General features: G+C 40.0%; 1 protein-coding gene across 1 annotated transcript in view; it reads right to left on the bottom strand.

Moving 5' to 3' along the window:
* The window catches only part of AGBL1 (AGBL carboxypeptidase 1), a gene marked incomplete at its 5' end in the record, with an annotated part of 274207 nt that overhangs the window by 194106 nt on the left and 62415 nt on the right, over positions 1 to 17686 (bottom strand). Inside the window, 8 exons of the mRNA XM_082060702.1 lie at positions 1453 to 1597; positions 6960 to 7047; positions 10324 to 10472; positions 10838 to 10924; positions 11955 to 12038; positions 13973 to 14574; positions 15573 to 15689; positions 17577 to 17650. Coding sequence (XP_081916828.1) covers positions 1453 to 1597; positions 6960 to 7047; positions 10324 to 10472; positions 10838 to 10924; positions 11955 to 12038; positions 13973 to 14574; positions 15573 to 15689; positions 17577 to 17650 — 1346 coding nt within the window. The remainder of the gene's footprint in view (positions 1 to 1452; positions 1598 to 6959; positions 7048 to 10323; positions 10473 to 10837; positions 10925 to 11954; positions 12039 to 13972; positions 14575 to 15572; positions 15690 to 17576; positions 17651 to 17686) is intronic.

Below are 17686 nucleotides of genomic sequence, written 5' to 3' on the forward strand. Positions count from 1 at the left end.
TAAACTTTTCCTCCGGCAAGATTCCCTTTAACTTCAATGAGCATTTTATTTGAAGAGGCAGTGAAATACTTCAAGACTTGGCCCTGCAAGTCTAGGAATAACATCTTTTTCATCTCTATTCTATTCATTCAGGAGCAAGTGAGATATTCAGAAATTCCTCGAGCATACAAACTCTCCAAGTCTCTCCTGCTTTTGTGCCAGCAGAAGATAGAAATCAATAACAGTAAAATAATGATGAGGCACTGCACTCCAGTAATAAAGTATGGTGGTGAATAAGTCCACCTAATTCTTGAGTATTGCATTTTTTTCACCGTACAGACTGTAGTATATACATGCCTTCAAGGCTATAGGGGCAAAACCCATACCAGACCACACTCTTCCTCAGTGATTTTTAGGAATAACTGGTACACAAGCCTAATGACAAGTGAACTGACAGGCATATTTTGGACAGTGAAGGTTTAACTGGCCTCTCCCAGATATTAGAAGCAGTTTCTTTAAACATCTATAATAGGATACAAAGCAGTTGACAAGAGACTGTTTGAGTGGGAATTAATCTAAGCTTAACTATGCTGGCATGCTGAGCAGCATGGTTAGTAAGTGGGAGAGGACATTGTCTCCTTTGAAAGCATAGTTTTTCATATCTGGTAATGGTGAATTCATACCATTATTAAAAAATAATAATAATAATTAAAAAAACACAGAGTAAGACAAAACTTAATCAACCCAAACCCATATTTATTTCCCAGAAAAAGGGCTGACAATGGAAACATGAGGGAGAAGGAAGGGAAACTACTGGAACTGTGTGTCTTCTTTTTCAGTAACATCTTTCTAATCTTTAACAAGAAAGCAAAGCTACTCCCAGAACCATTTATTTCCTTTCTTTTATCCTACCTTCCTTTCAGACCTTGGGCTCTCCTACGTCAATCATAAAGAAAACACAACGGATGCATTTCCCATAAATTCCCTTACCACCCACCCCTGGCCAAAGAAGACTGTAGAAAACAAATTGTCCCTCAGGAAGCAAACCTTGTACAACTCAATAATGCAACCTATGCCTTAGACTTGTATTCTTTTAGTTTCTGTACTGATAGCAGCAGTGGGAGTGTCACAAATGCCAACTGATACTCCAACTGGTGCAGAGGAAACAGCTGACGATGCATTCACGTGAGGTTCAGTACTGCAGTATTGCTGGGTGCAGCTCTGAAAATTGAGCTGTTACCTTCTATCAGAAGAGCAGGCAGGCAGCTTTCACTTCTGACTTGTAATTATCTTTATCCCCTGCTTCTCACCCCAAGCAAATGGAAGTGCCCTTGGTTTACATTATCTTCTGATTATCATAAGCACTAATGGTTTGGACCTCAGCTCATACAGAAATTTCTCTCTGCTATCTCAAAATCTCAGCTCCAAACTGTCAGGCCCATTAGCTTATCTAGGTGGACGTATCAGCATTACCATCATTGTGGAGTAAGTGTAAGGGTAATGGTAGGCCAGATAGCAAACATCGTCTTTGTGAGGGAACTTGATGCTGAAGGTGAGTGTGTAGTAGCATTTTCCTCTCACGCCTCCTCCTGCAGCTGCACCGCAGTGGTAGTGGTTTCTGGAGAAAGAGAGAGGGGGAAGCAGATTGTAATCGCTTCTAGATGTATATTTGGAGCAGCCACAAAAGAACTAAGCTTTTAGAGAAGTGTCTGCTCCAAATGAGTTTTCATCTCATGCTGTAGAGATGAGCTCCAAACTCAACCAGTCATTGCACAAAGACTTGTCCCATACAAGTACAACCAATACAATCCCAACAACCAACAGGTACAAAAATATAACACAGTGCTAAACAACATCCAGTAACACACAAACACACCTACAAGCTATATGAAAGAAGGAAGGTTAGAGAAACCAAAACTCCACTAGACAGAGATGCAAACAGGACCACGACAGCGAGTATCACTGACTAAGGTGGTACCCCAGATTGGAGGTTGTTTGGGGATTCACACAGTGCACAAAGCCCAGCAGAGAGTTAAAAGGCAGAACTGGGTACAGCCACCCACAGTGAGTTGTTTTCTAATGAGAGTGCTCCCATCCCTCAGCAACATGTAACAGTTGGTATAATTTTGTGAAGGTGCAAATAAGAAGCCAACTAATACTAGTTCATATAGCACAGTCCAGACATATTTAAACTAATGCATTCAGCTAACACTGTGGTATTGCTTCCGACATCCAAATTATCTTGCTCAGAGATGCAGGTACCTATTCACAGCCCTGAACAATGCCATGTGAAAATATTCTGTGAAAGCCTGGAGATTTAAAAAATATGAATACCCAGCAAACCAAACATTCAATTCTACCACAGGAAGTACAGGGATATTCCAGGAATTTAAAAAGAAAATAAATAGGATATACATAAAAAATATTTCAAATTTCATCCAAGGCTCTTTGCTGAATAAGAAGAAGAGTAGGCCTGGGTAGAGACTGTGCACAAAGGAGCAACCTCATACAGATTTACAGGTTGTGAGCTACCCAAAAAATCCTCTTTTGGATCCCTCCTTTTCAGACTTGAGCCTCTCCCTGTCAAGGAGCGGCAAGGACCAGTTGCTCGCTGCAAGTTGGGGAGCTGAGCTTGATAGGTTGAACTCAATGATCTTGAGGGTCTCCTTCCAACCAAAAGGATTCTATGATTCTCATCTAGTCCCAAGACCAGATCTCTTACAGGAGACTCACTCCAATAAAGAGATGACTTTAGGCTGAGTAAGAAAGTTTTCTTTCAGCAGATATGAAGAGACAATTCCTGCACTTAAGGGAGAAGCCTCACAGCAAATCACATGCATAAATACACTTCAAACAATATTTTTCCCACATTGCATCAATTATGCTGTTGCCGAACCTTCTGATCCTGAAGGACTGTAAGGTTTCTTTGACAAATGTTATCATCAATGTTGCATTAAAATGCAAAATAGAAGAGGCAACCAAAAGATGCAATTTCAGCTCCTGAAATTTACAGTACTAGTTTATTTGGCTGCTGTTCATTTTTATTCAAAGGGGTGGAGAGAAAAGATAATTATTCTTGTCAAATTCTCCAAAATAATCAGCTCTATTTTGTAAGGAAGACACAATACAATGCTGCTAGGTTTTCACCTGAATTTAATAGTTGGGGACATGTTGGGTGAGTGATACGGGCTGGATCTACAGATAGTGCAGGGACACTGAGTCACAGTGGCAAACCAAAAAGCCTATGATTTTATTCTTAACTGAACTCTTCACCCCAAAATTTCTTTTGCAAATAAACCACCTTAAAATTGGACAAAAAGACAGAGAGAGAGAAAAAAAAAAAATGCAATGAACCCACAAATACAGAAACATCTACTTAGCTATTATGTATGTATTTCAGTGGACCAAGGATGTGAGTCTTTTTTAAGTCAGGACAATAACAGTTTAGTTTCTGTTAGTTTTGACAGTGAAAAATAATTAAGAACTATATCTTGCATAATGTGTATGGAAAAGAGTCGTTTCCCCAGCCTCTATTATATTCTATTCAGTGTCACTTGGACAGTCAGACAACCTTATTCATAAAGAACTGCCACAAAATGCTGAGTTCTTCTGAGTCCTCCCCTCCAAATTCACATTTGCAGTAGAGGTGTGGGAAGATGCAGGTGTCTGCAGGCAGATGCTGCCTCAATATCTTACAAACACATTATTCCCACCTGTCCCTAATGCTCCAGTAAAGGTTTCTCCTTCTATAGTCCATAACTGTGCAGCCAAAAACATGTCTCCTGTCTAAAATGGCCACTTAACCCAGAGGTTTTGCAGCACCAGACACCTCTGACCTTGATGCTACCCTGGTCCTTACTCCTGACAATACTCGGATCACATGATCTTGAGGATACAGATGAACAACACTCTCACTGCGCTTTACGTTCTCATTTTGAGCATTTCTGCTATTCCAGCCAACTGCCCACCTATAACAGATACTTCCAGACTTTTGAATCACTTCTTGACACCCATTTCAATTTACAGCAAACTATCTGGTAGTAGCAGAAAGTTTGCAAGTAGCTTTGTGAGGTTTCATGTACTCTTCACTCGTGTATTAAAAAGAAAAACCACCTGCATACAAGCAGCATAAATTATCATGTATTCCTACTGCATATAATCTGCAGCTTCTCATAATTCATCATACAATGCATTAGCTCTGAATCTTTTTTAAGAAAACTTTAAAAATAGCATTTTGCCTCTTCATCTCTCTCTCTTTCTACTGCTGTTGCCTCAAGATGGCTTTATTGCCTCCTTGTTCGTCCAAGAGGCTTTCTCAGCTCTTTTTCATCACATTCTACCATACCAGTATGAAGCTCAAATTATAACAAGCAAGGAAGAGGAAAGGAGAAAAAGACCCTAGCAACATCTGGTCCTCACCACCTTATTTGTCTTCTCTTTCAAAAAACATTCGAGGTTTCATGTGCTTTCTAGAAACTAATATACTGATTATTGGAAAGAAAATAAGAGACCAAAGTGTGGGGGTTTTTTTTAATCAGCACGCAAGCTGTATCTACTGTGCCTTTCAGTTACTTTGCAGTAGTGAAACAATTTTGCTTGCTGTTCTTCAGAAATAACATACAGGTAGTATATTTCTAGCACAGCTGTGGTGGAAAGTTAATTAATAGCAATTATAATACTACTTATCACTCACTCTGCACAATAATTTTTTGAGCTTTAAAGACCTTTGCAAGCATTATCTAATTAAAACCTGCTTCCCATTTATCTATTCCCATTCCCTGGGTGGCAGATAAGCGACTCTAATTTTCCATCCTTTATGGGTTGGGGAAGCTGAGATACTGACAGGTGAAGCCACTTGGCCAAAGACACAGGCAGGTCAGTAAAGGAGCTGGATTGTAACTCAGGAATTCAAAAGAATCAAGCAATACAAATACAACATTCTCTTGGTCAACTTGTCCTTAGTTTTCCAGTCTGCAATATTTAGTATAGCACTGGTATGTGTGGGAATAAAGCCTTGTATTAGCTTAGACTAAAAAGGCCAAATTAAATATCAATATCCTGGTTTTCTAGGCCACTTCAAAACAGAGTCCAAATGGAAACTAAACTACTTATCAGTTCTAATCTGCTGATGCATTCCCTTTGTCCAAAATCCTTCTACAACCTGGAGTCTGGTGTCTTCATTTCACATGCACTGACGTTCTGACATCTAAATGTGGTTGTTAAGTGCAACATGCTTTAGTAACATCCTGGTTCATACCATAAAAAAAAAAGCAGTATTTAACAATTTACAGGGCACGGCTGTTATTTTGGAGCCTGCCACATCGACAGTTGGGAAATTCACAGTATAACTTCCTCTTCAAAGGCCAAATCTATGTTAATCCATCCTTACTGTCAAAATTCCAGGCAGAATCCCAGTCGAAGCAGAATATTCCTCCAGCCATCTTGCTATTATATTAAGGCCTTACATTGTGTTGTAAAGCTCTCTGACTGAGCCTGGTATCTCAGCCCTCTCTTATAGGTAACATTAGAAATAAGAGGTGCTAATGTGATGATGATGATTTCATCTAATGTGATTATAAAGATGCTGAAAAGAGACCCAGTTCTGACACCGCTATGATCACCAAACAGTCAAGTCTTTAGTGGTGATCTGAGAACAAAACACTCCATGTACCTCATTACTATCTGTGAACTGACAATTGTCTGGAAAAGCTGGAGGTGAGATAATATGCTTAAAATGAGACATGAAACCAAAGGCACAAGTACACTGTCACCAATTCAGCATGCTGCCATTGTTCCTTCAATAATTTGCGAGATAGGAATATTATTCAGCACATAAAAGCCGCCAAGACAGCAAGTGAATTAGATGATCTTACAGTAACTGCAACTCTGTTTATCATGGGTGTATCCTGTCACTTCACAGAGAGGCAATAAAATAGAGCAGAAATGTCACTCAGACTCCTCTTGACAAGAGCACTGCTAATATCCTCTGTAACAAAAACCTTCTCATGAGACATATGGGAAAGGTGCACGATGACAGAGTTGTGCCACAACATTCATCCTTATGAGTGAACTATCCCATCTTCAGTGAAGATGAATGTCAGCAAAGAGTAGCCAAGGTGCATCACCCAGACATCTTGTGAATGCGCCTTTCCTCCCCCTGTCCTTCAGCTCAGAGGTTGCTCTCGATAAAAGCCCTGCCACAAAAGCAACTAAGGGCATCTTTGAGTTCCTCCTTATTTTTGCAAGTATATCACTCTTTTCCCATTTTTAACAATAAGTCCTGATAAATGCAACTAGAGGAGGTTCCCCACAAAATGTGCCAGTCTCACCCCTGAATACCTGTGACAGGGTGAATGGAAAAGAAGTGAGCTACTTCCCCACAACACAAACATGATATCACTATAGCAAGTGAAGATACTAAGGTCAAGAGATGGATTCACAAGCAGACAAATAAATGTGCATTTGTATATGTCTATTTCTATATATATATATAATTTATAGTGTGTATACACATAACCCACATACATACCCCCAGACACCCCTGTGTATATGCTATAACCTTTTCTTACCTCCTCAGCTCCTACATCTCTTACTAAAGTCAGTGTATGCAAAAGAAAAACAATGATCTCATCCAGCTCATTTCTTTCTGGACAGGGAAAAAAAGCCAACTATGCTCCCTTGGTGGGGTAAGCTGCCTTGTGTTCCTGGCTGCATCAGCAAGGTTGGAGTGCTCCCCATTTCCCCTCTTCCTCTTGGGAAAGTGAATTCTGCACATGCCCCACTTCTCCCCAAGCATCTGATAAAGAGATCCACAGCCATCTTCAGAAGCTGGAAGCACATAACACATTGACCTAGCACCAATTTAGAGACATTTTAAACAGGTGGCACTGGTGGTCAGAGGTTAACATCATCAATACAGTTAACAGAAGAGGAACAGAAGGGAAAGGAAGCTACAAATTATTCACCAAAAATGCACTTACTTGTAGTAACAGATATCATGGCCTGCCCGAAGCCAGCGAGGCCGGCCCTGGAGAGCTTCCTTCACGGAATACATGACCAGCTGCATGCCTACAAAGAACAAGACAGTTTCAAGTGACATTACTTCCCTGGCTAAAAAAGATAGGGGTAGGCAGAGAAGTATCATTATTTTGCCTGTAACTCTCTCAGCAGATAGATTATGCAAAGTAAATACATCTCCCAAAGCCCCGTGCTTTGTTCCGATATAGCCATATCTGTATAAAAAGCACCTCCTGAAGAAGTGAGCTGTGTGGAGTTTATTAGAAAATAAATTATCCTGCTGGCCTTTGCAAAGGAGCTTCAAGCTACTCTGTTTACAAACAGAAGAAGAGAAAGAAAGGAATAGAAATCAAAGTATCAACAAGATCGGTAGTATGGTTAGTGCAATATTTTATGCTTGGCTGCATCTTCATTGAAACCTTAATCCTACCACAGCATTAGAGATCTGTGGTGCATCCAGTACCATAACTTCATAAAGTAGCAAGCAAAACTAGAATGTTTTAAACTTGCCATTAGACCTAAATAATACTTCTGCATCATAAATGCTGATAACAATAGCATCCATCTCCGTACTGTGTTACACCAGAAGATGACTTCTTCCTGACCTCCAAAATATTACCATTTCATGCCCTGAGGTACGAGGCTGTCTCTGATCTGGGCTGTGTGTACATCAGTCACAGCTCCGTGAACCCAGCTCTCTTATAGGCAGTTTTTGTTTCCAGTCTCTTTGTTCTACACACCTCCCTGCTCTTTCACAGGTACAGGAAGGATCCTGCTCTGCACATGGTGACCCTGGCGAGGTACTGGGGGCTGCAGGGGTGACCACAGCTCCAGTGGACCCAGCACAGCCACAGCTGAGCCCAGCAATGATGCTGGCGGCATTTCTGTGAAAGCATATTTAAGAAAGGGAAAAATGCCCTTTTAAGTATTAATGCATGTTGATAAGTTACCCCTTGAGTCTTGTCTTGGCTGTTCTTGTGCTGGAAGGAAAGAATGCTTGAAAATCATTAATACTGATGACATATTTCCATAAGCAGCTATTCAGTTTCCCTTCTTCCTTTGGGTTTCTCTCAAACTCTCCAGCACTTTAAGAGCTGGCAACCATATTGGCAGAAATGTCTTTCCAGCTCACATTTGGCTGCAGTATAGGATAACACTAACTAGCCTACAGGCAGAAGTAACCTCTATATTGCTGCTTCCTGAACCTGCGCCACAAGCCACATAACAAGAATCAATTCTGTATTTGGTTCCAGGGCATGGGCCACATGAGTTTTGAGAGACACGAGGCTGCCCAGAAGCCCAGTTCACCAGATGAGGGACATGAGGCTCAGGGTCTGCAGTGCTCTCGACATCCCAAGCACCAGCTCCTGCCCTTCTCTGTGAGCCCAGAGGACACACGACCCCCTCAAACTGCCTCAGAGTGATTGTTGACACTGGTCTGCCATCTCATTTTAATTAAAAAAAAAAAAAAAAGCAGTTTTCCCTTCCACTTTCCCTAAAGAAACATTCAGTTTTAGAAAATAAACACAAATGAGGCTTCTGAAAAAAAATCTCATTATTTCCCATGGTAGAATAAGTTAGTGGAAAATCAGGAAGAACAGAGATGGAGGCTGCACCTCTAACTTGCTCTGCTCCTGGTCACAACTATTTCATTAACTATCTGTTTTTACCAATTTGATAGTTACACAGTGCCACCTAACCAGGCACAAAAGGGAAGAGAAAAATCAAAACATATCAGTAACCAGGAGCTGTAAAGTATTGCCATCCATGGCACTTTGGCACTACATCACAACTGGAAGCTTTTAGTATTATAGCATGGGCATTAGCCCAGGAAAGTGCAGAGGGAATGTAGCAAATAAACAGCATCTCTTACCAACCATTTGTGCAAATATTAATATTATGCATGGGCTGGAAGGTTTGGTGAGCGTCACACAGCCAAGCCAGATAAGCTGGAGCTTCCCTGACCTCTCACAGCAGCAGAAGGAACCCACAGAACTGCTTGAACAGTCAACCCCACACGCAAGCCATGGCTCAGCCTCCCTCCTCACACCAGACGGCATTTTCACATTTTTCTTCCAAATATATTTTTCATTTCATGCTTGAACATGTGAGTCATGTACAATTTCAGGTACATAAAATTAGATTATAAATGCTCACAACAGCCAAACCAGCAGATAACAAGAAATCTTCCACCAATAATAGCCAGAATCTCTAGCTATGAAGCCACTGGTGACTGTATCAGAGGTTGTATTGGGGTTTACAGTAGCATCTTGGTATACTTCATTTTCAGGCTGCTACCAGACACATCACACTCAACTGTCTGTTAGTTCAGGGAAGCAGAATAAGATGACAAAAAAAAAATCATTTGCGATCTATAGAAACACTTGAACTTCAGCCCTTAGGTTTAAAGACCAAATGCCTTAATTCTTTATGCCATTCATCCAGCCAGTTTTGCAAATACAAATGACAACTCATCACAGGTACTGGTGCTATTTGCTTTAGGTACACTGATCCTGAGAAAGTTCTTCTGGTGATGTTGAAGGCTGTATCCACAGGGCTTCAGAGGAATGCAAAGTCTGATATTAGGGGCTTATTAAACATTCTGAGTCAGGTCTTGAGATGGTGTAAATTAACACAGCCCCATGGAAACAAATAAACTCAGTCTATGCCAGCTAAGAATTCAACCCACAGTCCCCATGCAGAAGAAATAATTTCTCTTCTAAAATGGGCACTGAAAGCTGAGGTTTGCCCTGCCTATTTCTGAGCAAAACTACCTTTCTCCTGAACTACAGACTAAAAGGAGCTCAGAGAGAGCTAGGAACAGATTTTTTTTTTTTTTTATCATTATTATCAGCAGAAGTCTCAGCAGGTCTAAAGGCAAAGATGTCTTTCAGTATAAGCCCAAAGAATAATAAGTATTTGTCTGAGGATTATCTACATTTATTTAAATATTTGAAGCACTTTCCAATCCTATGCTCCTCATTCAATTTCAACACATCTTTTTTTCTCTTCTCCCAGCTCCAGTGTCATTCTTCCTCAGTTCTGGTCTCTAAACATAGAAAAAACAAAACAAAACAAACAAACCATTTTATCTTCTTTTTCCCAACAAATCCTTCCCCAGTCTCAATATTCATCTCACTCCTCAGTCCTCCTGAGGACAAAGAAGGGTCCTTTGACACATCTAAGGTAACTCCTTCAGTGGATTTCAGGGTAGATAAGATTAAACTTACAGTCTCTCTTGTAGACATGGGAAGTTCAAAACCTTTATGGCATTAAAAAGATACTCTTATACACAGAGGGCTATCTCAATTCCCAAAAGACTCATACCATAATTAAATTGGCTGTTGAGCTTCTCACAGTTGATAATATTGAAGCGATAGGGGACTGCTAATTTCATGTCACGGACTTCAAAGTAGAACCACTGGTGATGCTGGTTGCTGTTGATATCTGCATTCATAATTAAGTCATACTCAAACCTGTTAAAGGGAGACAAAAAGAAAGGTGGCCATGAACACCCCACAGGTCTGCCACTGAACCTGCTGAGTAGAACGGGCTATACAATTAAATTCATTAATATCCTATGAGAGTCAAAGAACAGCATCAAACTAGTGGTAGCCAAACACACAGTTAAATACACTATGTTAGTCATGTCAAAACATTCTGAGCTCTGCTTTCTCACTCCTGTTACTTTCCTGACATCTAGGTGTTGGCACAGATCATAAGCTCTGCATCATAAAACCTGCTTTTCTGGCCAGCCCTTTCCAAACCGAGGGGAACTCCAGCATTTCAAGCTGTGATCCCAGCAGAAAGGCTGGTTGGGACAGAGCCGCTGTGTACTTACTCACGCACTTGGATGGCTTTGCGAAGGTTTCCCGATTCAAACTTGGAGAAGAATGTCAGACAGCCTGGAGCAGCTGGGCTTGAGTGACTGCAGTAAATCAAAGCAAGGATACCTATAGGAGGTTACTTCAAAGACAAGCCTTCCCCAGCACATTTTGTACGCTAAAATAGGGGGGTTTATATATTTTTCTCATAAGCAGGACCCTGAGAAGTAGAAAGAGATAAGCAAATCCATAACTTTCCTAACATAGCATTCTTCTCTCCTCTTGTTTTGATTCTAAATTGCATCTTTTTCTTTCCCAATACTACCTTTCATCCCAGTTCATATTTACTTTCTTTATTCCAGTTATTTTCCCCACTGAGTTATTCCCATTAGCTTATTAGTTGCACAAGGCAGCTTTATACAATTACTATGCATTTACTCTTCCCTCATCAATATACTTTCCTTCTTCTAAAGCTCAGAAACCTTTAAATTCTCCTTGAACAACTTCACAACTGTCTTCTACCTCTGACTGTCCTTCACCTTTTTTTTCCTCTAAAAAACTTATCCAGGTCACCTATCCTTCATCTGAATCCAATTTCTTCATATTTGGGACCCTTTCAATTACTCTGTGATACATCTTCTCAAAGACCACAATTATTGGCCATAGTTGAGCACTTAAAACAGGTCACAAGGCTGGATGCTTATTTTCAAAAGCTTTTTATAAAGGCCAGAGCGCTCCTTCAGGGTATATCTACAGCCTGTGACACTGGCCATATAGACACTCAATGCGATGCCTGTTCAGGTGGGTGCAGACAGACTACATTTGAGTTCATAGGTACAAATCCCAAATCACTGCATGCACTGCAGACAGCCAGGGACCCTACAGAGCCCCTTTATGTACAGATTCTCTTGTTCTGTCTGAAAAGTTTTAAGGCTCCTTTGCTCCCATGACTTCCACAATAAATCCTTTCCTCAAAGCCATGTACTAGGAATCTACTTCTCCCGTACACTTTTCCTACTAGGGCTTTACCTCTTAGGTTATTTATTCCATAACTTTACCTGAGCTGAACTGAGCTCGCTACCTAACTCAGCACTGACAGTGCCCCTGGTTACAGAACTCAATGAAGTTACCCACCTGGGCTTGTCTAAATCAAACACAGTTCTGCCTATCACATCATCTGGCTGGATTAAACGGCGGACATCATCTAGTACTTTGTCCCTAGAAGAGAAAAGAAAAACAAAACAAAACAGACAGGTTATAATGACACTGTGAGAAATTTCAGCACAGAGCAATCTTGTAGAAGAAATATGAAGAGGCTTAGGAAACTCTTTTGAAGGACTGGTAAGAAACAGGACTTCCATGTGCTAGTTCCAGGTGAATCTCATTTGTAATTTTTTTTTTTGTTACTATGAGAAATCACCTGATCCACTCCCATTACAAGTTGCATTTTGTGTTAAATTACTGATTCTGTACAGTTTTTATTCCCTACAGTGTTCTGTCAAATTTGATTTATCCCCAGTTCTTTCCAGTCAATGTTGATCTCCCAAATGGCCAGCCTTGCCCCATGAGGAAATATCTGCCATAACTTATAAACCTACTAGTCTGTCTCATCATGAATCTTGACTCTAAATCAAGCTAATTTCTAGTCATTATTAAGCTGAAGTTCTCTGATCCCTAAAGATGATCAAAATGTGGAACACCAGATTTTCTTCCTGACCTTTGCAGCAATCATGTTATGCCCTGAAGCATGATATGATTATTCCCATTTTAGCTGTATGGTTACACATGTTATTATAGTCATAAAAGCACAGCTTTTAGAGCAACAGTGCAAGGACAAGACAGTAGAGTGATTTTGCCTCTAAATAAGATTTTAGCTTTTGTATTTGCTGCAGAAAGAAACATCTCTCTAGAGGTCAGAAATTATTGGTCTTCACAAATGCCATTTTATTAGCGTTGATCAACTTTAAAGTTCAGCACAGAATCCAGCCTCTTTGGTGTCTACTAATAATTCCCTATGCCACTAGAACAGAATATAAAGTCATTGCACATGGAACAAGCAAAACAGTAGTTATGAGAGGAGCTCCCTCTCCCAGCACAGCTTCAAAACACAGTTTTCCCTTCACCTGAACAAATAACACAAGAACAGCAGCAGCCTCCAGCAGTGTGCCAAAGCGGAGATCTCTCTTTTTATTTCTTTCTGCATGTTGCATGCCATGTGTGCTGTGTCCCCTCGCAGGCTGGGCAGCAGGGAGAGCAGACTGCTTATCTTGTCCCTGCTGATGCTCTCTGGCTCATGACAGGCTTCCCAGAAGCAGATGCTCATACTGGGGAAGGAGGAGAAGCTTCTGGAGGAGCCCATGGAGCAGGCAGAGAGCAAGAGTTACAGCAAGAAGCGTAGATAGGGAGATTCACAAGAACAACCTGACAGACACCACTCCAAGAAGACAGAAAGAATTTGTCCCTGAAAAGGCAGATGGGACCCATTGTTTCAAGCACTAAAGATGGCTGGTTAAGAGCAAAAATGTGTCCCAAAAGGACACAGCATCTTCTCCATCTCTAACATGGACTTGTTCTCATCCATGTTTTACTAAGCTCACCAATTCATAGCTCCTTCTCAGTCTTGGTCTGTTTAAGCAAAAGCCACTAGTACATCTCTGTCAGAGTTTTGACCAGCTTAAAGTCCCATTCACATGTGTAGGTACCTTGAAACATTTATCAATAACCAGTTAATCAATAACAACTTGGAATATGAAATAAGGGAGGCTTTATGGATTCCCAGAAGCCATAAAAATCTCATCACTCCAAGGCTGCCACTACCACCTTCACCTATGAGACAGAAAAAGCAACTCAAAAACAGTTCACAATTCATTTGCTGGCACACAGAAAGTCCAGGTCAGAGATAGGAAATAAGACTGCTGATTCTTAATCCTGTTTGTAATCCAGTTAGATACCATTTTTTCTTTCCTCAGGAGGAAAACCTAAATAAAATTATCCCGCTGTTTGGTTTATCTCCTTGCACCAAATCAATAGTTAGCCCAAAATTAAATTCTATAACTCCCTAAAACATTCACAGATGCAATAGTCAGAACCTACATAAAACAGTTTTGAGCCTGAGAACTCTCAGTGTAGTAATTATATTAAATCACAATCACCTTTGAACCCCATGCTTGCGCTCCAACATGGGCTTGCTGAAGGGAGGTGGCTGGTGGCCCCAAAAATCAGGGAATGCCAAGTCTTTGTAGTTTGGTATGGACTTAACACATTTGGCCCTAGTTATGTAGAAGAGAGGGCTGTGAAATGGGATATCCCCTTGGTGTTTCTCCAGAAGATTTGTCACTGTGTCTGAGCTCTCCAGCCTCCCTCCAGGATAAGAATTGATTGCAGCCTCACATTCAGAGCAAAACACTTTTTTGTACCAAGCAGCATCTTCAGGGAGAGGACGTAAAGTGAGCATATGACTCCTGGCTGGATCTTCCTCTTCACAAGAGTCTGCATCTCTGGCTGCTTCTGCAATGTCTCTCTTTTCATCAGTCTGATCCCATCTGCTTTTCTCCTCCTTTGTCCAGCTCTGCAGTGGAACTTGGAAATCCTTTTCCCCTGGATCTGGTCCCATCTCTGTGATGCTTTGATTTCTCCATCTGCAGTTTGGATGTTTCACAGAAACAGCACTTGGAATGAAATGAGAGGGAGCAGAGGGAAGACTCTCAGTCCTGTCCTCCAAGGTCTTCTCTTTCTCAGATTCTGATTCAAACTCCTTTAAATTTAAAAAGCAGAAGAAATTTAAAGAAACTAAAGACAGATTGTGCCTCCTTCCAGAGGATACCTTTCAAAGAAGAAAGAGAAAATATTTACAAGCCTCCCAAAACTTTACTTATCCAATAAGACAGCCAGAGTAAAATCAACCCATGGACCACCTGCCAGAATTTCTCTATTCACAAAGTGGTTTTTACAGTAGTCCTCAAAAAAATAAAAGGATCAGATTGAGTCATCTGAGTGAGTCATCTCCAACGAAACCTGATTGTTCTAACAAAGTAGGGAAGATAATTCACAAGGCAATTTTAAAAAATATAAATGTTACAGGAAGGTAAAAGAGGCCAACCTGTCATGCAGAACTCCACCCCTGCCTTCATACAAGTGTATAAATTAATCCCATTTGTCTACTTATGGTCATAATAATTGTCACAGCATTGTGTGTACAGGAAATACATTAAGCCAGTGGTCCTTTCCAGATTTGTATTTGAATCACAGCTTTAGCTCTCCTAAATTCCAAGACTTGTAATGAGTGCAATATTCCTCTTCATTTCTTGCCCCAAACTGCAATAGACCAACGATTTGAACACTGCATTTCACCCAGCAGCAGTGAAATTTTCTCCATCACTTCCTTCAAAAGACTGGTTGACAGTATTCATTTTCCACATCTCATCCTGATCTTGATATTGCTGTTGAAATTGCCAGCAAGAATACAAATTATTTTCTGACAGATTTCTCATGTGGCAATTGATTCAATAGTGCTTAGTTAATCCATATCCAGATAAATGTGCATCAAACAACATCACTCCCTTTCTATCACTCCTGGTCCACACCAATAAACTATAGCAAAAAAGTATCAATCTTTGTTTTTCCAGTCCTATAACACATCTACGTTTTCTTTTGCAATAGCCTTGACCAGTTATCGCTTGTCAGTACTCCCTTTCAAGTATTTCTTGAAGTCTTTTACATTCACAAATAGAGGAAGCCACACTATGATATTACCTGAAAATTATGGGAAAGTTCTGGACACATTGCTTCATATTGTCCAAGATCTGCCTCTGGCCGGTCAAGCACTGGTCTTGATCTCAATTTGCTCACATCTGTCTCCAAGTCATAATCCTGCAAAATCAGAATGAGAAAAGCGTATATATTAAACATGCTCCACAAGATTACTTTCAAAGTAATATTGCACATAACACCCTTGATTTCTAGTGACATCATACTCATTTAATGAGTCCTATAACTGTTTTTCCTATACTCATTAAGGTTGTTAAAGTCATTTTATAGAAAGGAACAGAGAGGCACAAGAGGAAAGATTACTTTGTGAAAAGGGGGAATTTGATGTTTTGGTATTTGAGTACATAAGATACTATGAAAAGATGGTTTCAAAAAAGCACCTAGACTTGTAGATACTTTTATTGCTAGGTAGAGTTTGAACTGATGTTTGGGGCTAGTTGAAAAGGAAGGGAAGAGCTGCACAGAGTATTTGAGGTCATTTTAAAGGGGTTTGCCACTAACAGCATCATGATGCATAAGCAGCTTCAAACTTGCGGAAACTTCAGGTTAAGAAGGATAGATGGTTGATGTGATGATTTTGATTTACATAGAACTGTCTGAACCACTACTGGTAGAAGTGTAGAGCCAAGTTTCAGTTTGGTTAAGTATTACTAGTATGCATAGATACGCATTATGTAGATATGAAAAGTGTTTGTAAATCACATCAATATCAGGAAACATTGTGCAAATGATAACTCATACAAAAAAGGTAAACTGAAGGTTCATTATCCATTCCCTGCTCGCTTTACCCTTACAAAGATTTGTCACGGGAGATATATGACCAGCACACCAGGTAAACAGTACTTAAAACTCATATTCAGAGCAAGCTCTTAGGCAAAAAAAAAAAACCTGCTCACATCTACTTGGTAAATCCTTATGAATAATGAAATAGTTCAGAGGCATATAGGACCTGTTTCTGAATAAATAACTAATTAAAGAGGACAATAAATTCACTATGAACCTTATTCCTAATGAGCACCTTGACAAGCTCTAATATTCAGATAAAAACAGCCAAACAGGGGCAAGCTAGGACACTGAGATATATATATAGATATAGATATATATACATACACACACACATTTATTTATTTATTTTAGCTTCCTTTTTCTTTGGGTGTCATTTGTTGAATATTTGAGGAAAAAGAGACAGGGCAAGTAATTAAAACATCCTTTCACAGAATTCTCAGTCATATCTAATTAGACTGTATTTAAAACTTCTTTTATTTGCCTTCCCAAACCACTTTATGTGGATTAGACCTATTTAGCAGCATTCACTACTTCACATTTGTGTATGTACATTAACAAAAAAAGTTTGCATTCTCATCCTCAGCTAGCAGGGTTTGGGTTTTTCTTGCCATTTAGGTCATGAGTGTGCAAAGGAGAAGTCAGAGAAGCACTGAATAATTCATTATATTATCTCTCTGTGTTCAGCACCAAATAAAGAAGGAGCTTAGCCACAGCTACAGCTTAAAAGGACAAACCTTTTTCTTAGGGTAGGTGCACAGCCCAAATATGCTCTAACATGGGAAGGAAAAGAGGGTTAGCCTTTTCTAGATAATAATATTCAGTTTTCTGCTACTAAGTCCCATTTCTCATCTACACCTAGAGGAATTAAAAGATCCCTCATTTATGCTCAGCTATGCATGTGAATTTAATAGTCACTGGTCAGTCTCTCTGCAGGAACAGAGAAGCAACCAAACCTGCTCCATTGTGGGTGACAAGCATGGCAATTAATAAAATAAACGCATGGGACTTGCTTCAATAAAAGCCTATACTTTCTCTTTTTCTCCTTTCAAATATCCTTCTATTATTCATATAGTGTATTTATGTGGGACCCATAAATATCTACATTCTCTGCTTAGACAGTTTATCAGGATATCAAAATAGACAACAAAAAGTTTTACTTCCCAGTATGCAGCTGATTAAGGAAACTACAGTTCGTATACCTACTTCCTCCTTACTCTCCGCATCCTCATTATCCAGGTTTTTTTCAGCCTCTTCCTCTCCATCACTTTCATAGTCACCTGCAGAAGCAGAAAATAAATGCATGCAAGGATGGT

The sequence above is a fragment of the Streptopelia decaocto genome (assembly GCF_964273445.1).
Source record: "Streptopelia decaocto genome assembly, chromosome: 9".
Taxonomy (NCBI): domain Eukaryota; kingdom Metazoa; phylum Chordata; class Aves; order Columbiformes; family Columbidae; genus Streptopelia; species Streptopelia decaocto.